This window comes from Barbatula barbatula, assembly GCF_947034865.1.
Source record: "Barbatula barbatula genome assembly, chromosome: 20".
In the NCBI taxonomy this organism is placed as follows: domain Eukaryota; kingdom Metazoa; phylum Chordata; class Actinopteri; order Cypriniformes; family Nemacheilidae; genus Barbatula; species Barbatula barbatula.
The window spans coordinates 8,829,470-8,840,210 of NC_136783.1; the positions used below are offsets into that span (position 1 = coordinate 8,829,470).

The 10,741-nt window shown below is 40.2% G+C and overlaps 1 protein-coding gene across 1 annotated transcript; it reads right to left on the reverse strand.

Moving 5' to 3' along the window:
* Nucleotides 1-105: 105 nt before the first annotated feature.
* Nucleotides 106-10,530, reverse strand: LOC306909846 (calcium/calmodulin-dependent protein kinase type IV). Its single transcript, XM_079483926.1, has 11 exons — nt 9,688-10,530; nt 8,207-8,285; nt 7,750-7,812; nt 7,559-7,641; nt 6,621-6,693; nt 3,378-3,468; nt 3,168-3,242; nt 2,955-3,030; nt 2,350-2,476; nt 2,095-2,247; nt 106-1,928 (listed from the first exon to the last, which is right to left on the reverse strand). The coding sequence occupies exons 1-11, from the start codon at nt 9,792-9,794 to the stop codon at nt 1,446-1,448; spliced, it is 1,410 nt and encodes a 469-aa protein (XP_079340052.1). The 5' UTR covers nt 9,795-10,530; the 3' UTR covers nt 106-1,445.
* Nucleotides 10,531-10,741: the final 211 nt, after the last annotated feature.

Sequence of the window (10,741 nt, forward strand, 5' to 3'; positions counted from 1 at the left end):
TTGTCGTTTTTTGCAATTTGCATTACCATAGTTTTGCTACTATGTTATAAGTCATTTACATATTCTGGTAATAACCAGAATCTTAAAAATGAGCTCAAATAATTTGGTACATTTGGGAATCTTTATTCAGTATACTGACAGATGTTTATGTAACGCATCCTCTGTACTGCTCCACATCGATCATTGTGTATTATTTCACCGTAAATGTTCTCTCCAGTGTACAGTACAAACTCAACTAAATCAATAGAAAAGATCCGATAGCACAATTTATTCATCTTGGAAGCATGGAAACTCTTGCTCAAACATGAACAGCCTTTACATTGCCTTGCAACTGAACAGAGAATTAGATTTTTATCGACTGCAACATTTGACTAAAGCATAATCATAATGTTCAAGTGATTTTTACTTAGGCTACTGTTTATGTAAGCAGTATGTACAAAGCATTATTGTTGGGGAAGATTAAAACAAAGTAGAATAACGGAAACAACTATTAGCCTATATATCGTAAGATCCATTGCTATAATGGAGCAAAATTGAGCTTATAGATTCAGTCTACATAAAGTTGATGAAAAACAGCCCTTCAACATTCTACATTGAAAAATATTTCTTTCATGCCTTGTATCCTAAATGTTATCCTAAATCCTAAATTTTTTCTACATTACACGTTGGAACCCCCTGTACAGTAGAAGAGGTAGACAGTGTGGCTAAAATAACGTTGTAAAGTCCACCTCAAACTTTTCTAGTACAGTGGCAGTTTAGGTGTGATTTTTTATAAAATGTTGGTGGGTGATGAATTCGTGTTTCTACTCTATGTTATGCGAAGATAAGATCAATTGAACCCTGACATCCATTCGATTTGATGGACTGTAAACTGCCAAAGATGAGAAAATAATCCTGCTTTATGATGTTGGGTCCTTCCATTGGTCTGATCTTTTTTTACTCTTTTGTGTGCAAATATAAAAAGGGTAACTCAGAATCGGGGAAAGACATAAAGATACCTTAGATCTATATATTCATTTATGAATAGTGTATACGATACAAATTTTAGGTTTTGTAGCAATCATTTCTAAAACAAATAAATACTATCACAACATCACAGATACGTGATCCTCACTACCTTTATAGGGAGACTATGATTGAATGTCAATTTTGCATATGACAGCAAATTCAGTTCAGATGAGAGGCAATCTGATTCAATATATGATTGTGCAAAGAGGAAAAAAGCTTGAATTGAAGCCACGTGCATCCAGGTAAAGAGCATTTAGAAAGACAGCTCATCATGTGCTGGTCCAGTATCAAAATATCCCACAGCGAAAATGGAAGAGAAGAATAAATTCTCTGAGAATTTTTAAAGCATCACTTTGTCTGCTTAAATGACAGCGGTACAGAACCAAACTGTGTCTTTCTTTCTTCCATAAAGACAAACATCTTTGGATTGTCCAGTCTTACTGGCATTCAGCTGTACTGCCACCTGCCTCTACACCCACAGAGAAACCATTACTGAGGTTCTTGGGACTGGTTGGAGTGGTGCTCAAAGGCTCACATTTGCCACCGAGATCCACAGAGCAGCTCTTTTGGGGAACTCTGGGTCGTACCACAGGAGCTTTCGGGATGATGGAGGTGTGCCGGTGCCCCTCTGCTATCAGAGGCGGACGGACGGGTACGGTTCCAGGCAGGGCAGACGGTTTGGATTTATGTGGAGGGTGAAGGGGAGGACTTGGAGATGACGGCATCTGCACGGCACCGTCTTCAACCTGCTCAGAGCCTTCTTTGATAGGAATGGGCTCCTTTAGAGAATCCAGTGTGTTTTCCTTCTGTATGCTGCCTTGGCGAGAGTTCTTGTCCGAGTTGGGCATCTCAGAACTGTCCGTCCGCCGCCGTGAGCCCTCGTGCATACGGCTTGTGGCGACCACAGCTTTCATTGCAGCCTTAAACAGAGTGACTTCAGATTACAATGGGCCAGTTCAGTAATATGCCTATGAATTTCTCATTAAAGGCACAAAAAGCACAAATGTTAATGTAGGATTCTAGCAGATTAAAATTTCTTATACAAAGAAAGTATAAGAAATATTGCAAATATGCATGGTAACAAACCTTCAATTTTCGCCGAGCATTGAATTCTTGTAGTTTCCTCTGTGTGGTGTCCATGTGGGAGAAACGTGCTGCCTTTCCAATCACCCATGGGTGGTCCAGAGCCTGTTTCACCGTAAGACGTTTATGAGGGTCCAGCACTATGAGTTTACTAACCTACACACAACATAAAAGAAACAATAGCAACTTTAATCAGAGGAGTTGGAAATACTGTTTTCTAAACGCCATCTAAACAGATGGATGGCAAAAGGAACCCACCAAATCCTTTGCATTGAGGGAGACTTCATCCCACCAGGGGGAGACAAACTCGTAGTCGCAGTTCAGAATGCGACTGTACATGTACTGGTCACCCCTCGGATCGAAAAATGGTTCAAACCCGCAAAGCCTGAGAGTGGAGACAGAGCGGAGGCAGATAACAAATAACAAATGGAAAGGAAATGATTTCATGCAGAACATAAGAGGATATCCTTATATGCATATTCATTTACATATTCAGTGTATATATATATATATATATATACACACGCATGCACAGATATAATTTGTCTATTATACACTTCAGGCATATTCCCTCAATGCAGCAAAAGAACAATAAAACTGACTTTAATTTACATGTTTGTTCCTCAAAAGGTTAATATTGTGTATTTTACATGTGATCTTTATTTTATAATCACAGATATTAATTAATTCTGGAGGGCATCTCTCGTTTTGTATTGCTCTCGCTATTCTATTCTTTGGAAATCCTGAACTGCGTCATTGCTAAAATTGTTTGCTTATAATAAGTCGCCTGTGTGTGCATTTGTGCACTTATAATAAAAAGTGTCTGCAAAATAAATTACCATCAATGCAAATGTATTACTCACAGAATGTAAAGGATGACTCCCACCGACCACATGTCGACCTCTGGACCATAAGCGTTTCCTCTGAGGATCTCAGGGGCTGAGAGGATACAATATGCAAGCAAATGAATGCAAATATACAGACTGAGGACACTTGATTTTAAATGTTCTGAATCTTACGAAAAACATAAGCTAGGTAAAATGCAACTATTGTCGCTCTCTTTAAATCAGACTCACCGCAATAGCCGGGGGTCCCACACACTGTCTTCATGGTCACTTGCTCATCGATTATCTTGGACAGGCCAAAGTCGGCTGTGAGCGAATCAATATATTCTGTTAATAAGTGGAGGAGCTTTTGCCATCGCCCCTGTCATGTTCATTTCACTGTTCGGTGTTTATTTGTCATGCAGCACAAACATAAAAGATTTAATGTTTATTGTTTGTTACCTATTTTAAGAGGCGCGTCTATGGAAAGGTCAGCGTAGAGGAGATTTTCTGGTTTGAGGTCTCTGTGAACAACTCCATTCTCGTGCAAGTACTACGAAAGAGACGGAACAGAAATATCAGAACCACTGAACTGAACCACAGAACCGTGAATGCGCATGTGCAGACTTGTCATAAAATATCAGGATTGTTTAAACACATATCAATATCACATTCATTCTGCATTTTATTCTCTAAACCAATGTTAAGATGACTTGAAAATATTACAAGCATTTAAGGTGTAAAGTGTTATATTAAGCAGGATCTACTGACAGAAATGCAATATAATATAACATCTTCAGAAGTGTTTAAAGACCTTACATAAAAAAGCGTTTCTATCTATCTATATACACCACGGGTGGCCTTACATGGAATTTGCCATGTCTTTCTACAGTAGCCCTAAATGGACAAACTGCTATACAGAGCATGCTTCGTAAATACGTTATTTTCTTTGACAAAGTAGCGTGATGCCATCTTAGTCCTGTGTCAGCCACCGTAGTGCTTTGAAAAGGAGAGGTGCAGTGAGCCATTGGTTGCAATTCACAACCTCACCACTAGATGAAGCTAAATCTCTCTTCTTTAAAATAAGCTAATTTCAAGTTATTAATGTTTGGTTATTTTAAAACAAACAGTTTGCTAAGTTTTTCTATACGATGATGAATGCTTATAGCTTAGCTATGCTCAGCTCGAAATAAAATTGAAATTGGGGCTTCAAATATTGACGTGGGCCATGAAAGTCTTGAAGTCAACCACCACTCCACTAAGTATTTAAATTGAGTCATTGCCAGGCAAACACAGCTCCTTTCTGTTAATCATATTTATAAATGTGCATTATTCGCAGAATCTGGTGCATTTAACCTGCTACTGTCATCAGATTGCATTACAAAGGAAATGCTCTATTGATCGTGGTTTAGTGAATCATCGAACGATGTTAAAAATGAAACATTATAACTTGGCAGATGTCCAACAAGAGCCATGTAGAGGTGGAGCACTTTCAAGTCTGGAAAAAGACAATTGTAAAGCTTAGATACTAAACAGAACCCCATTGCCAATACAGCGCAGATACTCAAATAAGGGATTTGCTATGTTGATTAAATTCATTAGTGTTTTCATTTGTGAGTTAAGACTTATTATGCCGCTCTGTTTATGCGTAACTGTGCAAGACTAAATCAGTCACGATGGAGGTTATGAGTGCACAGAGACAGTCTGAGAGAACACTGTATACATCCAATAAAACAACCGCCATCAAGCCCGAAACAGACGCAGCGTTCAGCGTCTCCTCGCTTCAGCCCATCGCTAGGCTCCAGGAGGAGTTTTCGGTGCTGCAAATTGTAGACTGTCTCTAGGATCCGACGATCAATGGTGGAGCCTGAACCTTTCAGACCTGTCGTCTTCCCTGAAGAGGTTTTTCTAGCACTCCGAGATCACGGGGTCGTTTTCCATTTTCAGAACATAGGCGCCTGCGAGCAGCAGTCTTATAAGTGCGGCGATGACTCATGTGGTGTTAGGCCGTGTTAATTAATTTTGTGTTAGTAGACGCAAGACAGATGTTGTTCCCTTGACGCAAATCCAAAAATATAAAAGTGTATAATGGCGGGCGAGGAGACAATGGTTTCCTTTCAAACGTGAAACCGGAGGTTTGTTATCAATCTGATGAAGTGCAGGAAGTGTTTGGCAGATAATTGAAGCCGGCAGGAGTCACTTTCATGTTTTAGCGCATGACTGGCGTGGGTCCTGGAGGTGAGACAACACTCCGTTTGAATAAAGAAGAGCTTCAGGACTTCATTCTGTTATTGTTAAATTATTAGTGCTTTTGAAGGATGGTTGTTCTTAGTATGTTTTAGATGTTCGTTTTAAGTTATGAGACCCTAATATCATTCATCTTTTAAAGATTCTACCAAAACATAAATGCAATGTAAAATATTGGGCCAAATTATTAAAAACTAACATGATTCTTTTGAGCAAAATTCACTGCAACGTTACTGCAATGTTGTCTGAGTGGTTTTAAAGCAATGTTATGTGGTTGCTAAGGTCCTAGGTGGCTGCCATTTATGGCTCGATTGTTGCTAGGGTGTCTTGGCAGATTCAACTTGGATGCTTGTTGGCCAGATTCAAAAGAGAGAACCACGAAATTCGGCTAGAAATGCCCTTTTGTCAATCTAAAACTATAAGAATTTGTTACCCATTCTGTTGTCCAAAAACGGATGACAAGTGCCATTGCCACTAAAATATGGACATGTTTCTTTTGTTCGATTCCCAAATCTATGCACACGCACATATACTGTATAAACCCAATGACAGCACTAGAGATGAAAACACAGAAAACACGGATTAAATGGATCTGATGTGCACATAAAAAACAATATTCTTTAGATAAATCTCTTGTTGCTTCATTGTCAGAAAGGCACATGGTTGTAGAGCTGTTACATAACACAAGCCCACATTCCTCCTGCTCAGGCAGATCAAAACCCGCAGAAAAAATTGCAATGCTGTTTTTCTGAGGAGATTACTTTTCACTAGCGCTTCTACGCACACATCCGCTTACTCTACCATTAGCTTCTGAGTGACAACAAGGCTGACCCACATCTCCAAACGCATTCACTGTCAGCCCAGTGCTGGACATGTGTTCGGCCACGCCAACACGCAGACAATAATCCCTTGGTTGAGGATGAATTAAAAAACTGCTCTGACCTATGGCACGTATCACCATAATCCTGTTATTTGGTCAATTGCACTCATAATGAAGGTTTTGTACAGTATAAAGAACTTTCTCCAAGCACACAGTAGACGCCTTGCACATTGATATTCTTAACCACACCGTAGAGCTGTGACACAGACAAAAACCTGAGCTCAACCGATGGTGCAAATTTGGGGTGAAGGGTGGGATCTCTTTATCAGCTATATGAATGTGAAAAATACTTTATTTAAGTTTTGGTGTCACTTATATTGCAAAAATTCCACACTGGACTGTTGAAGTAGCATTCATTTTTACTTTTAAGTCATGCATTCATGCATCATTTAGTTTCTATGAATGGATTTTTTAACATAAAAACACAGTAGGCTACACTACATCAAAATAAAACAATTGTTTTCCCTGATATGTCCCCAATCGGTCCCCTAATCGGTCCCCTAATCTTTCCAACATAAACAGAAATCCTTAGCTTAAAAGTGCAGACAATTTACAACCCATGATTCAGTTGGTCTTACCGCCACAGCTTCCAGGATCTGTTTGATGACATGAGCCGCGTCTCTCTCGCTGTAGTAACCTCTCTCCACAATCCTGAAACAACACAATCCGCTTTACGAAATCACGCATGAAAACATCACACGTACATGTGCGCCGTACATTTTTAAAGAGGAACAGCGGATGTTTAGGCGTGAGTGTGCGTAGATCTGGCAGCGCTTAGTGCTCTGTTTAGCAGTGTGTAGGCAAACACATCCTGCTTCTGCTCTGCACCAAACCCACTTAAACCAATTATCGGGAACTTGTTTTATTTAATTAAGTCTCAGTGCCGGGCAGAGGAACAGAGCTCATTTATCTCTGAGACTTGAGCTGTAGGACATCGATGAAGAGGAAAGATGAGATTCCTGCGCTTGTGTCCACATTAAGATCAGAGGTGATCCACGTAATAACCCTCATTAAAGTAGTTTTTGTTGCTCAGCGGAGTTGAGTCACTTTTTCATTGCTCAAAAGGGTTTATCAGTTCTGAATTGTTATTTATTGAAGTAATACATTTGTCTTGGATGTGAAAACAATAATAAATGAGATGGTTGACAATATATAGCAAGAGTATAAATGAGTGTCGACGGCATTGTTTAGATAATGTTGTTTTAGGAAAATATGAGAAATGTGATCGAATTTAGATATTACATTTAGGCCCAAATCTAAGAATAAATTCAGAATAAATCAGAACTAAAATGGTGTCACCATTTGCTTTCACAGTCATTTAATTTCTCTCTTAAAAAATGAGTAGGAGGGCTAGAAAAGGGCTAATCTGTAATTTTTCATCCAGATGGAATCCATATCTGAAGGTCAGAAAATGATATAAATCATATGAGACCATTACTTGAGTTGAAAATGAATCAAATATTGATTCTCATGTAATATCGGAATTACCCATACTCATTCACGACACACATCCTACCTGTCAAAGAGTTCTCCACCTGTGACCAGCTCTAGAATGAGGAAGATCTCTGTCTCAGTCTCGAAAATTTCCTTCAATCGAATCTTAAGCAGACAAGAGGAAGAGCATTACAACTGAGCAGCAAACAAAAACTATTTTGCCATGACATGGTAAACATGGTTACATAACAGGGTGAATGGTATTAATCTTACGATATTTGGATGGGAAAGACGAAGCAGGACTCCGATCTCCGTCCTCACTATTTTCTTGTCGATCTGAGTTGACAACATGAAACACAAGATTAAATTATAATCATTGGGTTACAGGAAATGATATGAGCAAATACAGGGACAAATTCAGTCTCGGAGAGGAGCGAGAGCGATATAGCCAATTCAGAGGGTGGGGATTGTTAGGAGGCCATAATTGACAAGGGCCAGTGAAGGGAATCTGTCCAGGACACCGGGGTTACACCCCTACTCTTTACGAGAAGTGCATGGGATCTTCAATGACCCTAGGAGTCAGGACCTCGATTTAACGTCTCATCCGAAGGATGGCTCCACCGGTGGGGGGTTGAGGAGAGACCCCCCTCATGTGATTGTAAAGCCCTTTGGGTGTACAGCAATACACAATAAAGCGCTGTGTAAATGCCTCACTCATTCATTCATTTACCGTTTTCTTCAGGACTTTGACAGCGTAAGGTTTCTCTGTTTGCTTCTCTTCGCAGCGAAATACAACAGACGTGGCCCCCCTGATAGATAAAAAAAAACGCTTATTAAATACAAATATTCACTTTTAATAATAGCAAATACTGAAACACAAACACATAGAGTAGCGCAGAACAGGCATCCATAACAAGCCATTACACATCAAAAGCTATTCAAAAACAAGACAAGTTTGATCAGAGAATTGGCTGACATTTCACGGCTGTGATCTCCATTGTTCACCTCATCACCTCAGTTCTCTGATTCTCAAACTGTATGTACTCAATCTCCCCCTACATCACTCCTGTGGCCGTGCATTTCTATGGCAACTCAGTCTATACAAGAAAACCTTGAGCAATCAGTTTTCATTATGACACAGACCTCCTAGAAATGGAACACACATTTCTTGAAGACATACGTAGATAAACAGAGGCCTGATTGAAGGGTCCAACTGGAGACTGGATCATTAAATGGTTTCTCTAAATGCACTGGACAAGACTTAAAATCCATACATACACGCATTCACTTGTTAATATGTTTTTTTTGTTGACAATTAACTAAGCAGATAAACACACCGGGTGCAAATGTAATAAACACAATCTTTGTAAACAAGCAAGCATGTTTTTATGGATGCTTGATGATGTACTGTATCTAGTAGTGATGTGATACGCAATCCTGTTGTTTTCTTTCACATCTTGAGATCTTCGCTTCCTATGTTCTGTGAATGACTCGGATGAGATCAGCACTCAGATGAAGACCATCATCCGACCTTCAGACCTCACCATCTGCCGCCTTGTTATCCAACATAACACTTCCACAGATCTGCGTCCGACAAATACGCTCTTCGCCCTCACAGACTGACATCAAAGCACACACATGTAACTGGTTATGTCAGGGTTGGTTTCATTGAATTCCGTCAAGCTCCCTAGGATGTCCTTATCGACGTTGAATGCTACACTAGACCACACGGCCATGATGACAGGCTGAAGTCAGGTCGAAACATTTTGAATCCGACATACAACCTGGGAGGTAATGATGACATTTTGAAGCATTTGGTGACATTTATAAAGATTAGTTGCCTCCTAAGCGTGCTCAATTAGGTGCAGTATAATAAGTGCACTACGGGGAGATTACATTTTAGAAATCCCACAACAATCCCACAACAAACAATCATTAGTACTTCAAAACATAAAACTGCTTTATGCAACATAAAACCCAAAACATGATTTATATCATGGCAAACAGTTCAAATGTGTTTAGTTTCTAAGGTAACACGTTGTATCCATGTTATGCTTTATATGCCTATAATGATTTTAGTGAGCTGTAAATCCATAAAGTGCATATATTATCATAATTCTGCACATTATTTTGATATGTTGTATTTTTATCACACCCTACTTATGCATTCCCATCTTAAAAACAAAACCAACAAAGTGAGACCGTACTCACCTGCCTAATTCTGGGCCCATGTTGTAGAAATCCTCCACTGTCGCATCTCGGCGCGAGCCATCGACCCAGTATTCCACCGAGCACGCGCCGGACCGAGAGGTGGGCATGATGGACCCTCTGCACGCGTGTTCTGCTGTTATAGCGGATGCAACTAACCCCTTAAATCAGGGAAGCCCGTAAAAGACGAGTTACACCGTTGCATCTGGTTGTCAGCTTGAGCTGGATACGGATGTTTATGAATGTGTTGCAGGTGATCCTCTGTGGTTTAAGATGTCCAGGTTTCCATTTCCGTCTGAGTGCGCACATTAAAAGTCAGCCCAGACGCTGAAGCATCCCTGCGGGTTGAAGCTGATCTCCAAATATCAGCCTTTCTTAATTGATCTAACATATACCAGAAAATATATGGTATATATGAAATACGTACTCTGTTCAAACAAATCTTGATCAAAACAACAAAACGGATCTTCGGTTTCCCAGTGGCCCCGTAGGGTGGTTCGGAAAATATGTCAAGTTTAAACCTCCTATGACTTGTCACATTCAAGAAAACCTCCTAATCCTGCGAATACAACCGACGATCTGGATATCACAACAGACGGGTGGACCGATACGCGTTGCTTCTCAGCTCCTCGTCTAAATGAAGACAAATAAAAACAAGAGATCGGCGCCTTTGTAAGATGCTTCTTAAATAGCGGAGGAGTTCTGCATTGGCAGGATGAAGATGAAGTACATGTCGTTTGAAATGTAAATCTCACCGCTGTTGGTGCTGGTAAGGGGTGGGGAAAGGGAGGGGGTCTGTCACACTAAACCACACACACACACACACACACACACACACACACACACACACACACACACACACACACACACACACACACACACACACACACACACACACACACACACACACACACACACACACACACACACACACACACACACAAACACACACACACACTCACGCCAGCTTCCAATCCGTGGCTTTCACTGTGGGCTGAAATTTTGAAACCGGAATATTCCGTTCGAATAGCGAATGCGCACGTGTAACGGTTTGCAT